This window comes from Lonchura striata, chromosome 1, assembly GCF_046129695.1.
Source record: "Lonchura striata isolate bLonStr1 chromosome 1, bLonStr1.mat, whole genome shotgun sequence".
Lineage (NCBI taxonomy): Eukaryota > Metazoa > Chordata > Aves > Passeriformes > Estrildidae > Lonchura > Lonchura striata.
The window spans coordinates 138,507,687-138,528,749 of NC_134603.1; the positions used below are offsets into that span (position 1 = coordinate 138,507,687).

The 21,063-nt window shown below is 36.0% G+C and overlaps 1 protein-coding gene across 5 annotated transcripts in view; it reads left to right on the plus strand.

Moving 5' to 3' along the window:
* Positions 1–21,063, plus strand: part of MLLT10 (MLLT10 histone lysine methyltransferase DOT1L cofactor) — a 123,146-nt gene that overhangs the window by 72,311 nt on the left and 29,772 nt on the right. For all 5 annotated transcript variants that reach the window (XM_077788481.1, XM_031503815.2, XM_021530377.3 and 2 more), the window contains one exon: positions 18,626–18,804. In XM_077788481.1, the coding sequence (XP_077644607.1) occupies positions 18,626–18,804 (179 nt within the window). The remainder of the gene's footprint in view (positions 1–18,625; positions 18,805–21,063) is intronic.

Below are 21,063 nucleotides of genomic sequence, written 5' to 3' on the forward strand. Positions count from 1 at the left end.
ACTAATTTTATTTTATTTCATAATTTTTAATAGAAGTGACATACTAGGTGTCTGCATTTCAATTGATACAGCATGACATTTTAAATAAAAACTTGTAATGCTAGGTAGTCAGCAGATCCTTCCATTAATTGTAATTAATAGTTAAGTTTCAATTTTATTTTGTTAATAGAATTATTAAACCAATCTTTACTTCATTTTATTTCCCCTTATGTTCAGTTGGTCAGAGCATGGTGCTCATAACACCAAGGTCACAGCTTTGATCCTCAGTTCACTGAAGTGTTGGACTCGGCAATCTTTATGGGTCCCTTCCAATTCAGAATAGTCTGTGAAATCTATTGGAAAATGCTGCAATTTTTGAAAAAGTCTGGTTATGAGGACAAGGTAAAATGAATCTCTTGGTCAGCAGTACAAACTAAGAGTTATGTTGGTAGAGCTAAAGTAGATTATCTTAAAAAGATGGATGTGTACTTGCAGGATAAGGATGGCCTTCTGGGGAAAGGAGGACTGTAGAGAAAAAGGATAAAGGTGATTAATCAGTTGTTGTCTGAGTTTCAAGTGCTGAGCTGTGTTTAAAAATGTTTTAATGCATAAACATCAAGCTAATGAGAAATGCAGCTCCGCATGCAGAGTGTGTCTGGTCTTCGAATACTATGCATGGTTCTGCGATTTGCTCTGTGTAAAGAGCTACGAGAAGGAGTCAATGACTGGAAAAAGCATATTATTGGAGAATAGGTAAGGAGTGAGTTTGTCAGACTATGGATATCATATGAGGATCTGAAAACTGGCACAATGACCCTTAACCTAACAAAAAAGTAAAACATGATCAATTAAGAGGAAGTAATAGTTAAACAAATCTCAGTTCTGAAAATGTATTTTCTAGAAGATACAGTTTAATTGAACATTTATTTGATTTGCAGGTGCAGGAAGTTCTAGAGCTAAGAAGTCAATGTGCTTGCAAAGATTCTTGTTTGGTCCTTACCTATGAGCCTAATTCTGTGCTATATTAACTCTTTGATTTTTAAAAGAAAATGTAGTATGGTGCATCAGTTTGGCATATGAAATAGTTTGTAATTGGGCAAATAATGCATTTCAAAATACAGTAGTTAGTAGTAAATTTTCAGGCAGCATGGGTCTGCTAGAATTAGTGCCCAGCATAGTATGTTCTATGCTTTTATCAGTGATTGAGAAGTTAAGTAATCTTTGCTGCTTGCTCTGAGGGTGCTGGGTGGTTTATAAAAACGTATGTTGTAAAAAATATGCTTGGATGTAATGAATAAGAATTCCTTGATTAAGAAGGAAAAAAAATAGTGAAAAATGAACTTTCTAACAGAGACAAGTTTTGAAACTTCTGAATAATAACGGAGAACAGAACATTATTTTACTGTAGGGGGGGAAAAAGGCTATTATCTTCACTGACACTCATTTCAAGAAGGAAGATAAAAGTTATATCACAGTTGATTGGAATTACTCCACTCATGTTGTAGGTAGCAAAGTACTATATTTACTTATGATGGTAATTTCCTCCTAAAATATTACTGTGAATGTGGAAGTTGACAAGAGGCATACAATGATATTTTTAAAACATGCTCTTCAAAGAGTCAGAAGCTCTTTGCTAGCCTGGAGTATCTTTGAGAATATTTCAGTTTACAAAAATGTTTAGAAGAATGATTGTAATTATTATGCAATAAGAATTGTTATTCCTGGTCAAGATGTTTTTGGTACTTGGGTACTGTGTACTGGTAGTTGCTATTTTCTGGTTTCTTGGGGTTTTGGTTTGTTGTTTGTTTTGTTTCTGGAGTTGTTTGTTTGTTTTTTATTTTTTTTTAAGTTAAAGGAAAATACAGTATAGTGCTTAATTGGATGGGCTGCTGAAAAAAAGAAAAAGAAATGTTCAGCTTGTTCCACTCTTGAAGTCTGCAAGCTACCTGACTTTCCATGGAAGCAGTGCATGAGATGCAAATAAGCCTCCCTGTGAGTGTTGCAAGACCAGCAGCTCTTGGAACATCTCTTTGAAACAAAACTTGATTTAAAACAAGGCAAAGTTTTCCTTTCTCAAAAAATTGTAAAGTTTTTGGTTTTGAGTGAAAACAGATGGGAGGGCTTTCTGAAGTGAAATAATAATGGCCCAGGGAAGGGAAGCTCTAATAACTAGGATAGAGCTTCCATGTCAAGCTGCTAAGGCCTTCTAGTTTCAGAGAAGATCTTGGCAGCTGTGGAAATTATATGACAAGTTAATTGTTGTGTGTCTGTCAGGTTAAAATAGAAATTTTGAAGATTATATCTTTTAACTAGATTCTCAAATTATGGTGAGTCTGGGTATCAGCTTCTATTTAGATTTCAAAAGATGTTACTATTTATTTATTTAGTTTTTATGCTCTTGACAGTCAACAGCAAATAGTATGTTTAAACTATGAACTTGTAATACATTTCAGATGCTAAAATAAAATCACAACAAAGCAAAAAAATCAATATGGGAAAGGGAATGCGTATTTTCTTGCCTTCCCTTTTGGTCTTTTATTTAATAACAAAATAATGAATATTTTGGTAGTTACTACTTTTGGGAGAAAGACATAATTTTAAACAGCTTAGCAAAAAGATGTAAATATTTCTAAAATGTTCGAAATGCTGTTTTTAGTCAAGCTTTGTGAGTCTTCTACCCAAATATTCATTTAGTAACAAATACAAGAAATTCTGCGGGTCTAGATTTTTGCCCATACAGAATTATTTGTGGAATTGGCATCAAAGTACAAACTTCTTGAAACATAATAAATATCTTTATGATTACACTGACTGTTTGTATCTATACTGTCAGAGAAGAAAATGGAAGGGCTTAAAGGCTACTTAAGTTTCTGTACCCACTACTTTCCAAATTTAGCTATAAATCTCTTTTTTTTTTTCATAAGGGAAGGTTTTCAGTGAAGTTCATGACCTTTTTGTAAACTGCTCGCTGCTTTTATATTATATTTAATTCATGAGCCTACAAAGTGCCTTTGGACTCCTGATAAAAACTAACTTTCTTTGGGCTTGGGTAATCTGCATAAACTACGTTGCATGGACAAGATCTGGCTGACAGATTTGCTACTATTGTTGTCTGCATAGTGAAGAAAATTAATTGCCTGCTTTTCCAATGGCTGATGGTCTTTGCAGATACATGGAGTAAAAGTATGTGGTATTATCATTATTACATTAGAAAAATAAGGGCAGAAAGAGAAAATGTACTTCCAGTTTTGTGCTTAGATTATGTTAATTCTTTAACTCTTTCTATAGAACTAAGAATTACATTTTTAAATAGAGCAGGGGAACAAGGAGACACTGTGAAGCAATTAAGATTTCTATACTATCAAATGTCATTGTTGCAGAACTTGATATTTACTTTAGAGGTGTATCCCTTTTCTGAAGATCAAGGATTGTTCCTTAGTTTTATTGCTGCTTGGAAAATAAAGTAAGATACAAGTGTTTGCTTACTTGTAACTGTTTAGCTCCCAGAACCTCCATTAAAATGGCTTAACTTAAAAAAAAGGACTTTCAAATATTAAATTAAGAGGATTTTTTTTGTGTGTATATATATTTTTTTAAAAATTAAAATATTCATCTTTTTGAGTGTGAACATTTTTCAGCATCTGCAGTCAATTACTAGAGTATGGCATTCTTTGTAAGTCAAATGTGAGATAGCAATCAGTCTTTTAACTCCATAAAAATCTGTTAAAGGTGACATGGGAACATAAAAAAGTGTGTGTGGGGGAGGGTAGAGAGAGAAGAGGCTTGACTATAAAAGGAGCAGTAGGGTTTTTTACTCTTTAATGAAAATTGTACTTTTCAGATCTTAAAGACTTTCAAGTCTTTCAGAAATCAAATATATCTGAAAAATAAGTGATGTGTATGTGTTGATAGTTCTTGAAGCATTTTTGTCCTTCTGAAGACTGTCCAATTCATATGGTAAAATTTTTTTAGTTGTTATTGTCAGTCAGAGGTGATAGTACTATGGTCAGGTTTTAAAATCATAAGGAAGTGTACTTAGAATTTAAATTTTCCATTTATTTGATGTGAAGAGCTGCAGCACAAGAAGTTAAACTGACTGAAGGTTGTCTCATGATTTTATCTGGGGAGAGACTGTGATGTCTAGAGCTGTTGTTGATTATCATAATAACTTCTGCAATTCCCTTGTAAACTTTCAAAAAGAAAAAAATTAAATAAAAATGCTAACATAGTACAGTGGCATAAAAAAAGACTAGTTACCTTAAAATAATTCAGCTTTTCAGTGAAAGATGTTGCTCAGGGACAAATCCATTAAGACTTAGAATGGAGAGATTCATGTGGCACATTCATATAGGAACTATACTGCTTTTTAAAACACATATAGTAGGGCTAAGTGTCTTGATTATCAAGTCCCTATGCTACCTTCATATGTAAGTAATTTATTTTTCTTCCTTAAGCAGGTTATATGGGTGTGATAGGACTGAGAACAGCACCTTTCTGAAGCTCCAGGTCACCTGCGGTACTGTGGCGTGTCACTTGGCACGGTGCTGCAGCCACGCACCCCCGCAGTTCTGGCTCTGCAGTGGGGGATGTGCAGCCAGGTGGTCCCCTGGTAGCTCCATGTGCATCAAGATGTGCCTTATGGGCAGTACGTGGCAGCGTGTCCCAGTGCCTTTGCATACAGCATTCCTGATGATGTACAGACATTACTTGTGCCGGCACAATCTGCATGTCGAGCCACCTGAATGGGAGCTAATTTTTGATAAATCTCCCCAACATGATTAAAATGCAGAAAATTGGCAGCAGTGAGTAAATAATGTATTTCCAGAAGGTTGCTCAAATAAAACTCTCTTTCAAGAATATTAGGCATACCTGAAAAGCTGTTGTAGGAAATTGATATACAGGTATACCATATACACAAAGTGTGCTGTTAAAATTCTTAGCAGGACAGTTCTTGAAAGAGCTTTTGTGGTGGTGATGCAGGAAATAGTAACTGAAATAAACTATTTTCTATTGTTAGAAAAGCTACTTCTTATCAGATCCTGAATGGAAAGCCATTTTTGTCCATTTGAACCAAACTGGGATTTAACACTTAGTTAAGATGCAAAGTCATTGCTTCATATTGCTCTTTATATACTTTTTATTCAGCTTTTACATAGAAGTTTTTATCTTTCAGTGTCAGATTTGGTAGATAGGTGAGAAGGCCATAAGTATAACCGGAAGAAAACTGTTTATTTTGACTGTGATCTAGCTTGCTGCATGTGTTTTTGTGAGAGAGAATTACGTGCAGTGGTAGAAGGTTCAGAAGAGGGTCCTCACTAGGTCATAATAAATTTTGGTCATAAAAAAAGTGAGTGAACATCTATGTTCTTTGGACCAGTATAGCTCTAGAAATCGGAGTTGAGAAGGGATTCGTGGAAGCTGGTAGTGTAACTGAACAATACAAACATTAGACTGGGACTTCTGCATGAGTAATCCTGTTAGATCCTAGGTACTTGACTTTGCTTTATTTCTCTTTCCCGTTGTTTGTTTATTTTGAACATCTGTGATATAAGAATGAATAGAGATTGCAAATAAATTTTAAAAACCTCAACAGAATCTCCTCCCAGCAAACAAACAAAAAACCAAACATACCCCTCATTCTTCCAAATGAAAAAGTGGCTTATAAGTTGTTAATATAGTTAGTTTTCACATAAGGGTGTCAAATGCAAATTGTTGGAATTTGTTTTGTTTGGGTTTTGTCACTCTTTTTTTAAAGCGTGATAACTGTCATGGACAAATGCCTAATCTGATGGATTTAGGGCTTGGTTACAGCAACTAATATCCTTCCTGAGGACAAAGTCACTAGGCTTTTTTTCTGTGTGTGGAGTAATGGTAAGCTTAGAATGGAACTTAAGGTTTTTTATGCATAAGCAATTCCTTTAAAAACAAGGAATGAACAGCCAGAGGATGGTGGCTTGGATGTAGGTATTAATACTGACGTGTTTCAGAAATTGAAATTAATGAGCTGGAAGCATTAAAGTTTTTTCTGAGCATAACTGATTTTAAGGAGGAACGATTGTAAGGTTCTAAGTAAAGCAAACAATAGCAGCTGCTGTAAGGATTGGCTGAAGAGAGGAAAGATTTAGCCAGGACTGAGAGGAAAGTGTGGGAGGCACCAGAGATGGCAAATAAATGAAAACAATGAGAAGTGAAGTCCAGCTATTACAGCATATATATATATATATATATATATATTTACCATTCACTGTCCCTAAGCTTTCTTTACACCTTAGCATGTTGAATTTAAATTTGGCTGTACATTATAGCAGAAAACTGGGTGGCTGGGAGGGGATACTTCAGTGCAGGAGTTGGGAAAGACCTAGCTGCCAATAAAGGCAAGTTACACAGGAACCAAGACAGTAGCTCTTTTTTCCTTCCAGAATAAAACACCTTTTTTCATCTGCCTTCTACTAATTTATGGAGTGTGGAAGGGAGTGGTGGTAGGGGAACAGTTCTCCTTCTGTTCTGTGGAGAGGCTTTGGGGGGAGTCTAGAATTGGCTCCATCAGTCACAAGCAGGGCTGATCCAGTGTTGGCCCTTCCTTGTGTAATTGGATGAGGTCTGTGTTAGAACAGCTAGTGTTTTGTTAGCTCTTTAACTGCATCTCTTCCTCATTTATCTATGAAGTGTTATCTTAGAGTACTAAATTTTGCATTGGGACATACCTAGTCTATTCTGCTTTGAAACTTTGTCATACCTCTTTAGTGATGTTTGGGAATGCATTGTATGTGATTGCTTGAATTAGTGGCAGCTCCTGTTTGGTACAGTTTTAAAAAAACAAAAGCAAAAGGTATAGCTTCAGCAGTCTAGGGCTGAGCTTCTTGGAATAAAATAAAAAAATAAGAAGAAAGGAAAAAGCCCACCACCACCCCAAGCTTCCTTCCAAGCCTACCCAATGATTCCTTAAATTTGAAAGGGACTTTCTTTAGTGTTGAAAGCAATGATGGATCAAAATGGCTGCTATTTCTGGTGCACAAAAAATTGAGCATAACTGGAGAGAATGGATACAATTATAATCAAATAAAGGCTGTGGAGAGTAGGTGTAGGTGAAATGATTCTGCACTTAAGAGGGCAGACTGCAGTTGCATTGTGTCCTCTGCACCCGAGAAAGAATTTGTCTGTACAGTATAATGTGATTCCAGTCATATCAGCTTTGTGCATTTTAGTAATTTTTCTTTCCTTGTAAATTATGAGTGTATTTTTGTATTTTGTTAGTTCTCTGAAAACTGTTAAGAAAGTTAATTAAAATTACCAGTTTCATTTATTTCAGATGAATGCATTTCTGTCAAAATCATACAAAATTTTGTACATTGTATGTTTTTATTGTACCACAAAATTTACCCCCGAACATGTTTAGATTTTTCAGAGAACACACTTTGTAATGCTTTAATTAAAATATTCCAAATTTTAGAAGCATTTCCATTGACATACCTTTGACTAGTTATTCAGTTTTAGTTAGTAGGTAAAAGTCAAAGCTTTTAATTTTTTTTAATTGCTACTTAGTTTTGTAGTCTTTGGGTATGAATGGTGGAAGTTTAAGATGCCTTTGTTCATTCATTTTTTTGAAATTATGATGTTCAGAAGAGCCTTCAGAAGAGTTAAAAAATGGCTTATGACAAGATTGTTTAGTAGCTTCCAGTTGTGGCAAGAGTAAAGAAGAGAAAAATAAAGCATTAGAAGTAGTTGCCTTGTTGGAACTCAAATAGTTACTGCAGTCAGATCTCAGAGGCTGATGCAGGTTGAGAATTCCCCCGTGGTAATATGACAGAGGTGTTGGCCCCCATCTGGCCTATAAAATCATTCACGTGATTACCTTGTCAAACCAGATGTGTAAACTGAGGGCCTTGTTCTTTAGCAGTGTGACAGAGTGAATGAGCAAACTGAAACTAAAATAATTCTGTAGTCATGAGGTCATTATCCGAAGCAGGAATAAGCTGGTGGGTTAAGTGGAAAAGGGGCTGGCATCTGCATGACTGCCACCACTCTGCAACTGGGCATTACAGTGCTGTGGTGGCTGCGTTGGAGATTTCAGCTGCACAGCAGAGAATGTGAGTGTGTTCTGGCACTTCAGGATCAGAGATTGATACTCTCTAAACACCCCAATCATGAAGGAAAGGAAATTCATGTGAGCATCTCCTTTGGTGTACCACTAGTTGTGCGCTCTCTGTGTATCTGAGTTGTTCTTGAACTGAGCTCTCTGAAGTCCAGGAGACACAACCGTTTTCTGTTAGACTTGATTACTTGAGTTAATCTCAGTCTATCAGTGAAGCAAAACAGATGCCTTGTGATTAAAATTAGCAAGGCAACTTCCGTTTGAGTTTCTAAATTTGTTGCAGACAATGAAATTAAAATCAGTCTTTTCTTGGGGGGACTGATTGCCACTGGAAAGAATTTGAATTTTTATTTGTAATACTAGCTTTAGAATTCAGCTAATTGGGATGTGCTGGAATGTTCTTATAATTGACATTTAATATCTAACCAACACTGATAAAAGAAATGTAAGTAAAACATTATAGTGGAGAGAAATAAATCCATTTTACAATTTGTGCTACTGTAAATGATCAGAGCTCTAATACAAGAAAGATGTATTCAGGTATATTATTGTTCACTGAAATTCCTGTCTATACATACATTCTTTTGTGTGTCTGTTAAACATGATCTTAACATGAAGCCCTTTTTCTCCTAACTCAAAAGCTTTCGCGAAGTTGATGAATGCCATACATAATGGTAAGTTATATTAGAATCTTTTTCAGAGGTTCATTTATCACAAAGGGTAGCCTTTTGTGGAAAAGCCTGATTGAAGGTCTTCATATTCTATGGATTGGGTGAAATACAGGTCTGCAGTGTGTCAATTGTTCAGTACTTGAGTGAAAACTTTGTAGATTGTCTGCAGGAGCCTGATAGGTCAATAGTTCCTCAGTTCTCTTTTTATGATCTTTTTGTATGTGTGAAGTAAAATGATAACAGTTTTATTCCAGTTCTGAGATTCTTTTCTTTAATTTTGTGAATAGTGTTTTCTAGTCCATCTTCTGTGTTCCATTCATAGGTGTGTTATAGTGATGTCTACCTCAGGCATTCTCCCACTTCCCTTCCTGACTACTTAAATTACTACAAGTAATGCATGTGAAGGTAGCCTTGTTTTGTCCATTCTTTGTTCTGACAGCCTGATGCTGCTCATTTGTGTCACTGATAACAGAACTATCAGTTTCAGAGGGAGCAATATTGAATCTTCAATGGCTGTTTCCTTTTAGTATTCAGCATTGGCTTTGTACCCCTGTTTCTGTATTCAGTCATAGTCAGTGGAAATGAAATATCTTATTAAATTAGAACTTGGTTTACTTTTTCAAAGCTATTGTTAGTTTGTAGGAACCAATCATAGGTGCATTCACAAGTCACTGGAAGATTTAAAATGTTACTGCATTCACAAGTTACTGGAAGATTTAAAGCCTCTCTCATGAGGCTAATTTTGAAGATTGTCAAGTTTATTTCTCAGTGTGATATTTAATTCATATCAGGTGATCTGTTAATAAAAATTGGAAATTATAATCCATTTGTCCCAGCCACAGATAGTTTTCTTACTGCTGTGCACGTATGTTAGAAGACCAGTGCTATATGCATTGCTAATTGTATTGACTCGAAATTCAGCATATGCAAAATAATTAAAATGTTTGAAACTTTTCATGGTCAAGATTTTTTGCATTTTAAGGTGGCAGTCATTACGGTTTTATAGAACTTTTGCTTTTCACACTGTCAGAGCCATGAATTAAACAGTTAGGCAGATGTCTAGAGTGGTGGGTCTCTTAAATAATAAAAATGTTAATTTTACATTAACTTTATGTTTCACAGTCTACATGTCATGAGAAATACTGAAATTTCTCTAGATTTGCTTTGCTTTAGTAAAATAGGCTTAGCTTTTTTTCCTTTTGATATAGGGTTTCCCCTCTCACTCTCCCAGGTATACAATGCTCTGAACCAGCTTTGAGATGAAGGAAAGCAAGCTCACCATTTTTCTGAACAAAAATAAAACATCTGAAGGGTATCTGACAAAGTGTGCTGAATTTGGACTTGGTGAGTTTCTGCTGTTTTATAAGCAGAGCCTTTTTGCTGTTTAATTTTGAAGAGGTAGAGATTCACAAGATGGTGCAGAATAGAAATTGATGGAATGCCATTTGTGACTTCTTTCCACATTGCACTTTCTGTTCTTTAAACTAGTGGCACAGATAGTTGGAAGGGCATCTGTTGCCAAACAGTAGTAATGCTTTATACAACTTACTGTTGTGGAACAGCATAATGATGGCTACATGTTTGTTTTAGAATGGTGTTTGGGCAGGATTTTTCATCTAATTATCTTATTTTGGGGTGGTGGGTGGTGGCGGTGATGTTTCATGATACCCTCTGAGGTTAGGGTGGTTACTTTTTTCCACAGTATTGCCTTTCCTTCCCTCCCTTCCACCACTGTGGTATTGTAGGGCTCTTGTTTTGTGAGAAGCATGTATATGAGTGAAATATGTCAGGGTAGGTAGAAATTCTGAGAATATGAACAGCAAGAAGAGTTCTTGTCATGTGTGTTTATATAGGATGAAAAGAAAGTATCAAAACTTGAGATAAATATTTAAATAAAGGAAGATCATTTACACCAACAGCGTATTCAGATTATGTGTCAGGTAATGCTGAGGATTGTAAATATCACTGTCAGTAAGAGTTTTGATGGAGTCATTGCATGAGTTTAAGCTGGCTGCACATCAGGAATAAAGTACCAAAAAGAAAACCTGTGAGTTTTAGTTAAGAGTGGAAACAAATGCAAGTTTAGAGCAGAGAGGTTTTATTAATAGTTTTGCTATAAAGATGGCCAAATCCTGTCAGTTGAAATTTGGTGCTGACAAACTCTAAAGGAGGAGAGATAGTAGCTAAAATGTTGAACTGGTTTCAAAGAATGTAATCCTAAAGAAGAGGACTAGAAAATGGAGTAATGAAAGCTGTTTCATTAAGATGCCTGCCTTAATAAAAAGGAGTCAAGACACTTCAGGGCAGACAATGGCACATTGCAGTTTTGCCAGTAAGAGACATGATATACTCAGTGCTATGTTTTCCACTTGTACAATCAACTTCTTATATCTGTGCTTTTTTCAAAACCTTTTTCTAAAACCCACAAAATTTGCAGTTGAGCGATGTAAAGTTGTCACTGCTATTCACTGTGTGATAGCAACATGCTTTGTCCTTCCAAACAATACTCTAGACCTTACAGTCAAACTTCTTTGACTTGACCTTGCAGTCTCATCTCTTCCTCTATGAGTCTACCACTGAAAAGCAGCAAGAAGTCTACACATATCTACAGATGCATAAATACGCATATAAAGTATACTTATCTCTTGGCAGTTTTAGTGCAGATGTTAAAAAAAGACTAGGAGAAACAGTGACATGATTATTTATGTTAGAAATAGTTGTAAATAGTAATGTTTGTGTGTTGCCTTTCTGTGGTAACTTCAGTTCTTGCTTGTTCTGTCTTCTGTCTTAATTTCATATGCCTGATGCTGTTTTTAGGTCTTTGGATATTGATTGTTTTGTCTTACGCTGATTTTTGAGTTGCAGTGATGATAATCATAATACAGAACAGACATCCATTGTGGCAGCCTCAGTGCTTGATTGTTATTTGAAGACAACATGTTTCCAAAGAAACCAGTTCTGTAGCCTTGCCCTTTCCATCAGTGTAGGCAAAATTCAGTATTTATGGTATACTTTTTTTAACAAGGTAACCTAAACTAAACAGAATCTGTAATGAGTGTGAATTGAAATTTTTGAATGTAGCCCAAGTTGGGCAGAGTTTTTCAGTGTTGATAGAAAGGCATCTGCTGTATTGAAGCATGGAGACAGTAGTGCTCAGCTAAACCATCTAAATTGCTAAAAACTAAGACCAAGAGAAGGGTGAATTTAAAAGCCTGAAGTAGTTCTGTTATGCATATTTTGGAATTCTCAGTAATTACTGTTTGGTTGTCAGACATTGCAGTCTAAAGTGTAACTATCTGACCATGAGGTTCTAGAATACCACTTGAAAACTGTAATTGTTGCTAGTGATAGCTATTTGTAGGTCTTCAGAAATTTGAGCAAAAGGTGTCCCATCTTCCCCCCTGCCCTCTCCCTTCGAATACACCAGCCTCAGATCACTGGAATCCAGAAGGGAGAAACTCCCATAAAAGACTTGATTATGTTCTAGTGCTTCCAGTGACTCACCAACCAGCACTGAGGTAAATTGCTTCAGAATTGTTTGAAGCTACGCTATGTTTTCAGAGATCTTAAGCAAACACAGTAAATTTTTCTGAAATCATTAAGAAATGTGGGTCACAAGTCATGCTCCTATTCATGAATACTCATTAAGTGAGCCTAAAATTGCTTTGGTTTTAGTTTGCTGTATTTAAGTAACTTACGCTTGTATATGTTGGCTCATTGCTACAAAATTGAACATTTTAAACTTTTAAATGTTAAAAAGTTAAGGTCTTTATCAATTGTTCTTACTTATCTGTTTTACAAAGATCTTTGTTTTACAAAGATCTTTCTGTGCTGTGGCACATTTGAAGTACAGGTCTTTTTTGTGGTCATGAACATGCGTCTCAGATATGATCACAGAGCTCTTTATCTGAGTATTCTATTCTAGAAGACTACTTGAAAACTTTTTGACTCATGGTAGAACAAGCATGAAATTCTTAGCATGTCCTATATCATAAAGCTGAATTAATTGTGAAATGTAAACTGGCAGTTATAAAGCATCTCACAGGTTTTTATGAGAAGTCAGAACATCTGGAGGAAACAAGATAAAGGAGTTTTGTCCCTGTGTCAGCCATCTTCCACCCCAAAAAAGGACTGCACAGTTTAACTAAGGTGTAACATTGCCATGAGATACATTATGAAAAGCTTCAGCTGTTCAGAAAGGACTGGAAGATACTCACTGGGGCAACGGTGGAAGCATATTTAAGGCTAATAATTACAAAGACAGTTCCTGACACTCAAAATTCATATATTATAGATTTCTAGAGAACATTTGAGGAAAGTATTACTACATGCTTGGCCTATTTTTGTACTTTTCCTTGTGTGGCTGTTCACTGTTAGGGATTGATATAGTGAGCTAGTAAGAGAGTACAGTTCTCCCTGTCTTCCTAGTCTAGCATGTCGTTCATCTGTCTCCTCGTGTCATATTCAGACCACTTCTCTCAGAGAGAACATTTTTCTTGGCTGGGCTATGAAAAATGCATGTTTGAGCCCTTCTGCAGTGGAGGGCTGCAGTGTAAGACCTGTATCAGCTTGGATTAATTCAGATTTGCTGACAAGAGTGGCAGTCAATGGACATGGAATCAAGTGTAAAATACTATTGTTCACTCTAGCAGATGGGACTAGCTGAACACAGTAGACCATTTCAGTAGCACATGGATTGGTTCTGATCATTCACCCCCACCCTGTTGTTGAACACATTTCTGATTGATTATAGATAGTTGTACAGTCAGGGGTTTGACCATAGGGACAGGAGTAGACAGAAGAGATTTCCTGAACATCTTTTGCTGGATAAGCTGCCAAGAATTTGGGGTTAATTGTAATGGAGTTTGATAGCAAACTTAAGGTCTTTGCTGTATGTGTAAGTTATTTGATCATGGATCACCATATATATGTCATACTGCCGTGCTGGATTGTGTTCCTCAGTTGTGTCAAGGTTCTCATTGAGTATTTTGGTCTTTGACTATAAATCCACTCTTACAAAGTATTCTCAAAGGGAATATTTGTGGCAATCTGCCTTCTATCAATAGGTATGAAACTGGAATAACTGTTTCAAAACAGTTAGAAAACTAGTTTTTGAAAACATGTACACTTGTACTTTGTATCTTCCTCCTCCCCTCCACTCCCAGAAGTGTGCATTCTTTGGGTATTTTGAGTCTGTGGGATTTTTAAACTTCTGCCTCAGTTCTGGTGAGTACTCAGAATGCCTTTTGTGAAAGGAAGCCATTGACTGTTACCTGTGAGGCTGCTGTGCCTCCATCAAAAAAGGATGCCCAGTCACTGAAAGGGAGGGAAGTGTAGCTTGTTACCCAGCTGCAGATCAGTAACTTTCATTTCTGTGCACCTCTAGAACTGTTACTGCAGAGTCTTGTAGAAACTGATCTGAAAGTGAACTCTACCACTTTCCTCATCACCAGCAGGAAAATAGTGTAATTATGTGGTTCTTAGATTTCAGATTTTTTAATGAAGGAAACAGATTTGCCCTAGCCTCCAAGCTTATTAGCTCATAAATTTAAGTGAGTATTGTTGCTACCTTGACAGTTGAAGTGCAACTTTCTTTTGACAACTTAAAAAAACACCCTTATTTTTATTTGCTTCTGTTTTGCATTTAATTCACTTCAGTTTATGATCATATTACAAAATAACATAGTGGGGTACTTCTTCCACAGTTAACATTGTACTGGAACAGAACGTATTTTTCTTGTGTAATGGAACTTAATCAGTTTTTTGTACCTGCTTAGTTACTAATGAATGGACTGCTTCATGCAAAGATACTTTTTCATTTTGCACAGTATAGGAAGTTGCCATGGGTTTAGAGGAGACTTTTTGAGATCACCACTCAAAGTGAGAGTATTGAAAATACGTCTATAGCTTCAATTTGTGTAATTATAGAAGTTATTGTTCTTAAAACTCAGAATTTCCTTTTATTCCTGCAGTTTCAACTATGAGTTCCCTTGAAGCTGTTGTCCCAACCCCATGCCCATCTGTCTTCCCCCAAGTATGAAGGTTTTGTCATTCTTCGCAACTTCCGTGGGCCTGCAAGTTTACATTTGAAAAATCGCCTCTTTGGCCATATTATTCCTGAAGTTTTGACAAAATGCTAAAGATGAGCCGCCTATGAAAGATAACTCAGATAACTTCCTCTTTTCAGAATTGTTGTAATAGTCAGAAATTTTTCTGACCTACAAAAGAAAAATACAGCTTTAGGGAGACCATTTTATAAGCTTCCTAAGGAAGCAGTCTAGATGTTGTCTCTCTTGATTTAGGCCCACAGTAAGCTCTAAGGCTGTTGTCCAGATTACAGAAAAAAAAGTCTAAAACATGTATGTTCCTGTAATAGGAATGGATGGTCTATGAGACAAAAGTAGCCAACTGCTGCCTGTTCTTTCTCTCTTCTGAACTAGGCAGTCACCAGCATAAGAAGGGAGTGTAAAAGAGCTGGGTAATGGAGAGGACTGTAGTACTAGAAAATAAGTGTGGATTTCATAGATACACATACAGAAATCGTGGTGGGAAAACTTTGTGTATTGATGTCATCTGTGAGATGCAGCACTGTGTTTAATCAGTTTTGTTAACTCCTCTGCTCATGGAGCTACTTACTTTTGAGATTTTGAATAAAACTACAAAAATTGTTCTGTGTACTACCTGCTGTATATTGCTAGTTTTGATTTGAGGCTGTTTTATTTTTCACTATTCTTAAAGTGCTTTTATATCCTCTCTTACTGAATTTGTTATTGATGGTGCATAAAGAATGCATTTTTTTCCAGTCTGCATTATTTAATGTGTTCCCTCCTCTATATTACTACCTTTCTGTGCTAAGCAAGCAGAGATACTTTCTTGCGGTTGCGTTTTTGTTAAGCCTTTCAAGCCACCAGTGTAGGCTGTATGTGCATTTTATCTGTTAGAACCTGCAGTCCATGTCCTGCAGCTGTGTTAGTGGTGTGATAGAGTCAGACTTTACCTCAGCACTGTTACATCTCCATTTCCACATGGAACGGAAGAACCTTGTTCTGGTTAATGCTGAAGATTGTATTTGACCATGCCATTTATGCTGCTGGCAAATTTCACAGTGCTGTTCATCACAAATTACAGCTCTTTGGCTTTTCAGTAATATGGGAAAGACTTCAAGTTGGTTTGTTTGTTTTAAACATGAATGTAGTTTACAGAGATTTGCTCAGGTTTTTGTTATCATTCCTTCCTGGTCCAGAAAGTGATTTATCTCTCCCCAAACCCCAAAGGCCAACTTAGTATTTTAGAGACATTTCAAGTGTATATTGTCTTGGCTTTCTAATATGATGTACACATAGTTTTTATACAGGTATTTTTGAAACAGTGTGAAAATCAATAATTTATTTGAATGTTCAGCATACAGGTCTTACTTAAATGCTGCATGGAGTAGTATCTTGGTTGCATGACTAGTTTCAGAAGGTGCATGTACTTTATGTTTTAATTAAGGGATTGCTAAATGGAAATACTTAGTTCAAAAAGACTGTGCTGATAGGTCATACTCGTCCTGTATTTTGCAACAGCAACAAATAGAGTTCTTAATATTACTACAACAACTAGCAACAAATATTAGCTTACCTCATTCCACTGGCAAACTAGTTTGCTGCTTTTCTTTCTTTCGAAATATTCTTTTGCCTGTGATTTTATAACTTTCTGCTTGTATTTCTGAATTTTATTTTTAAGAGGAAGAATAAACCTTATCATTATAATAGAAGCAGCAGAAGTTCTGCAGTTATTAAATATGTAAGATTTTAAAAAATTAAGAATTAAAAAATCTATAATAGCTTTAAAATTTTGGAGTAGTTTTCCCTTTCTGGCAAAATAGCCTTCATTTTTAGTACTTGTCTCTCACCAAAAATTTTGTTTTCTCCTCTCATTGCTGTTGATGTTTTATGAGAGTGATAGTGTTCGTGGTGATGAGCTCTTATGGTTTACTCAAAGGTGATGTGATATTTCATTACTTTTATTCTTAAATTTTATGGTTCCTGAAGCCTGATAAGTCATGAGAATCTCATATTTTCAAGAAGGTTTGTATATTTAATTGTTTTACTGCATTCAAAAAACAAAGGGTCAAATCTCATCTTTTTTATTAATTTGAAAGTACTGATTAAAAGCAAATTGAAAAATCTTTTGAGGACCTATATTTCAGTTTTTGTGATTGTAGTTATGTCACATTTAAGAGTAGACTCAGTAGCAAGGCTGATCATGGTCATTTTGGTGGTGTGTAGGGACGAATTAGAGCAGGATCCATGAAATGTGCTTCTAGTTAAGATGATCCAGCTAGATCTGGAAAAGGATTGTAGCAAAGGGAACACTTTAAGGATCTTAACTGCTAATAAGGCTGTAACTAGGTTTTGGGGATGGTGACCAAAAAAAGCCAAGGAGATGGGGAGGTGGTAAATGGAAAAAGATACGAAGGTCAGTAGGAAAGCAGAGCAGTATTGAATTTCTCTATGATGAAGAGACTGGGGAGAAGATAAGTCACTAGCCTTGGTTAGGCAGGAAAGAAGTGTTGTCGCGATGTGTCTTCAGCTGCTTTTTCATATCTTCTTTCTCTAGTGGGTTTAGCTGATTTTCTCTTCCATTTTTCTTGACAGTTAATAGAGTCAGGGAATTTAAGATGCCTCAGTGTTTGCATATTATTATATGTGGGTTTGGATGATGTTAGTCTCCCTTTACTGCCTGTGCTCAGAGGGATATCTGGGTGGCGAGTGGTGTTTTAACATTGCATTAACATTTAACATTGTTTTAACATTAACATCTTATTGTCACTGCCTTCTTCAGATCATTATTTGTATGAGTGACAAACTAGCTCCACCCTTTGCCTTCTAACTGGCATTTCAGTTCTGTTGCTTTTTTTGATCTAACCATGTTCATTCTACTTCTGTTTACTCCCTGTGGCACTCTTCCTCTAACTGCAGTTCAGTGCTACCATGCTTGATATTCCTTGGCCAGCTGACAGCTCACTTATCTAATGCACGTGGAGCCTAACGGTTTCATAGACAGGTACTACTTCTTGTCCTGGGCTTCTGGTCAGTAGGGTTTTTTTTCCCAACCTCTCTAATAAACTTTACCCTGCATGTAGTTGAACAGAAGTAATGGCTTCACAGAGGGGTGTGAACTCTTCCTATTTAAATTGCTAACTTACAACTCTTGACTAATGTTAACGTGTTTAGTCGTTTATTTGTTGGCTGTTTTAGCAGAAATGTTAGTCAAGCATTCATATAGATCATGGATGGAATTATAGTTCGTGAGTAAATGAAGTACCACCAGTTCTATTGGCAAATCTGAGTACCTTGTCCTCAGACTTGCTGTCAATATTTTTCTGAAAAAGCACAAGCAATCCTTAGTTGCCAAAACTACAGTTTTGAACAAATGTATGTTGTTTAGTAATACTTACTTTAAAGTTAAAAAGTATTTTTCCATTTGTATGGTGTGTGTTCAGTTATATAGCCCAATACTTCATTCTTTAGTTAACAGTAATGCATTGAAAGAACAAACTCTGATAGCAGATTCAGTTGAAGGCAGGCATTTTAGCCAAAAATTCTGCCACTGTTAATATTTCAGCAGTTTGTAATGCACATAAGTATTTATCACACATGTTTTATAAAAACTTAAAAGTGAATCAATCTGTGTTCCCTGAACTGTAGAATGTTAAATGATGAGAGCACTTTTGTTAATCAGCATGGTTAGAATTTCTACACAGGAGCTTTCTGCATTACGTATTAAGCGATCTTGTTTGTCTTGATTAATTTTCTACTGCATATTTACATGGTTACTAGTAAACAGAGGGTGGGGGAGAGAGAGAGATGCATGTAATTGTTTTTGTAATTTTTTTCAGGTATTTTTAGCAGCAATGATGTAGCAGTATCATTTCCAAATGCAGTATCTGGCTCAGGATCTAGCACTCCCGTTTCCAGTTCTCATTTACCTCAGCAGGCTTCAGGCCACTTGCAGCAAGTGGGAGCTCTATCACCTTCAACTGCGCCTTCTATAACTACTGTTGTTGCTGCAACTCAGGTAAACTATCACAAGAGTTTAAGATAGAAAACCATGTTACTGACCTGCTTAATTTCAATGTTAAAAGAAACCGTAATTTCTTTGGAAAATAGGTTAACAAACATTATATTTATTGTGAAATGTTGCAGTGGCTGGAAGTTCCCCATAGTATCGCATAGTCTTAATTTGTAGAGCACATAGATTCTTTTAAATGTAGTCTGAGGAAGTGCTTATAAATAACAACTATATTATGACTAGTAGCATAAATGCTGGTTGCAGTTCATCAGTGTTCTAACCAGATGTTAGATGTTCTAACAAGATGTTTAATCAGAACATAAGAAAAGATTTTAAAAAGTAAAATATGTAAATTTTTCATTTTTTATGCAAAAATGATGGTATCAGTTAAAGAGTGGTTTGTTTGGGAGATTTTACAAATGTACAACTAGGCTAGCCCTGGCAAAGAGATGGCCAAGGCTGACATCTTGGTAACAAATGAACGTTGACATATATGTTATAATTTTGTATTTGAGAAGTCATGCAAATGAAGATCAATAGTTCATGTTTGATGGTGAAGGAATAAGGGAGGCATAGGAGAAGTGCAGAAGGGTGGCATAGTTGAAGTAATGAACCAGAAAAAATACCTTTGTGATAGTTTTTTGTATGAATTTAAGTTGGACAAGATTACATTTATCAAGATAAGAGAGTATGAAGTTATAGTTGCAGGAAGTCACCATGATTACTGTTGAAGTACTAAAGAATACTACAATATACATTATTATTTTATACTCCTTATTCCTTGCATATTTCATTTTCTGATGGGAATCTCTTTTACCATGAATGTATCAAATACATTTTTTGTGTGCTTATAAGGAAAGAACTTGTAATTTTTATACAGTGATCTAAGATAGTGGATATAAACATGAAAAAATCAAGCTTAATGTATGTTTGTGTACACAAGCAGGTGTGTATAGTGTATGGATAGTAGAAATGCTATGTGAAGACCAACAGAGATTACATTTCAATATCAAATAGCAATTTGTTCTTATAGGTGGCAGAGTATATTTTTACATCATTCTTCTGAACTGGTTTTCTAAAGAAATAAGGTGGTTTCACTCAGAATTGAATGGTACGTCTTTTGCACAAATTGATAGAAACTACTTTAAAGAAATTAATTAAAAATTTGGTACTTCAGGAAGTTTCCCTTTCTTTCCATTTCCCAAGATCATTACACGCTCTAACTCACTGGCAACACTTAAATTGAACAGTTTGGAGTTGGGGGAGGGGTTGTGTCATAGTTAAATAGCAGATTAAAAGTTTTTAAAAAAAACCAAATAAGTCAGTGCTCAGTTTTCATAGAGGAGAGGTTTGCTGTAAGAGTCTTGGACAGACTCGGCCTTTTGTACAGCTCAATGCATTCATAAATGGTCTGGGGAAAGGAGGAGGAGGATCACACACCAAGTTTGCTGATTATGCTGGGTTATGCAGTGAGCCATTATGAAGATCAGCTGTCACAAATTGCTGAAAGACCTCACCAGCCTGTGTTGACAAGGTGGTAAGAGGGCAAATAAAATCAATGTTAAAGGGAAAGGACAGTTTCTATTCAAAACAGATATGGTACATGCCAAAAGAGGTACAAGAAGAGCCATGGCAGTGAACAATGGCAAAGAACAACTTAATAAGGAGTGAGTAAATAGTGAGGGACTCGTGGCCTCAAAAGGAGACACTGAGATGGGATATGACAAAGGTCTGTAAAATCAACTGACACAGAGAAGTTAAATAAGCAAGAGTTGTGCACCATCGCTTCTGTTTGTTAACCTCTGTCAGAAGAAAAGCAGATTGAAAAAGCGGTTGGACAAAACCCATATTTTATGAGTCAGGAAGAAAAATACCACAGTATTTTCCCCCCTCATGTTGTCACAAAAAAAGAGAAGTATACCCTAGAAGATGGACCTTCTCTTACTGTTTAGCTGAACTAGAGAGCCCTCCATAGGTTAACCGCTTAAAATTCCTGTCCTTCCTTTTCCTTTTCTTCTTGAGAGTTGCCTTGGGTTTTTTTTTTTTTTTCATCATCCCCAAAGGAGCAAAGGAGTTAGGTATCTTACCTCACTACCAAACTTGTTTTCAAATGGTCATAGATTTACTTGTCAGGATCTTATTCAGAGATACTACCATTTAAAGAGTCTTGGGTTTGAGATATACAAGGAGATTGAAAGAGTGAGTTTTGGTTGACAGCCATAAAGGTGAGCTCCTGTATTTGAATTAACAAAAGTCCTCCACTGC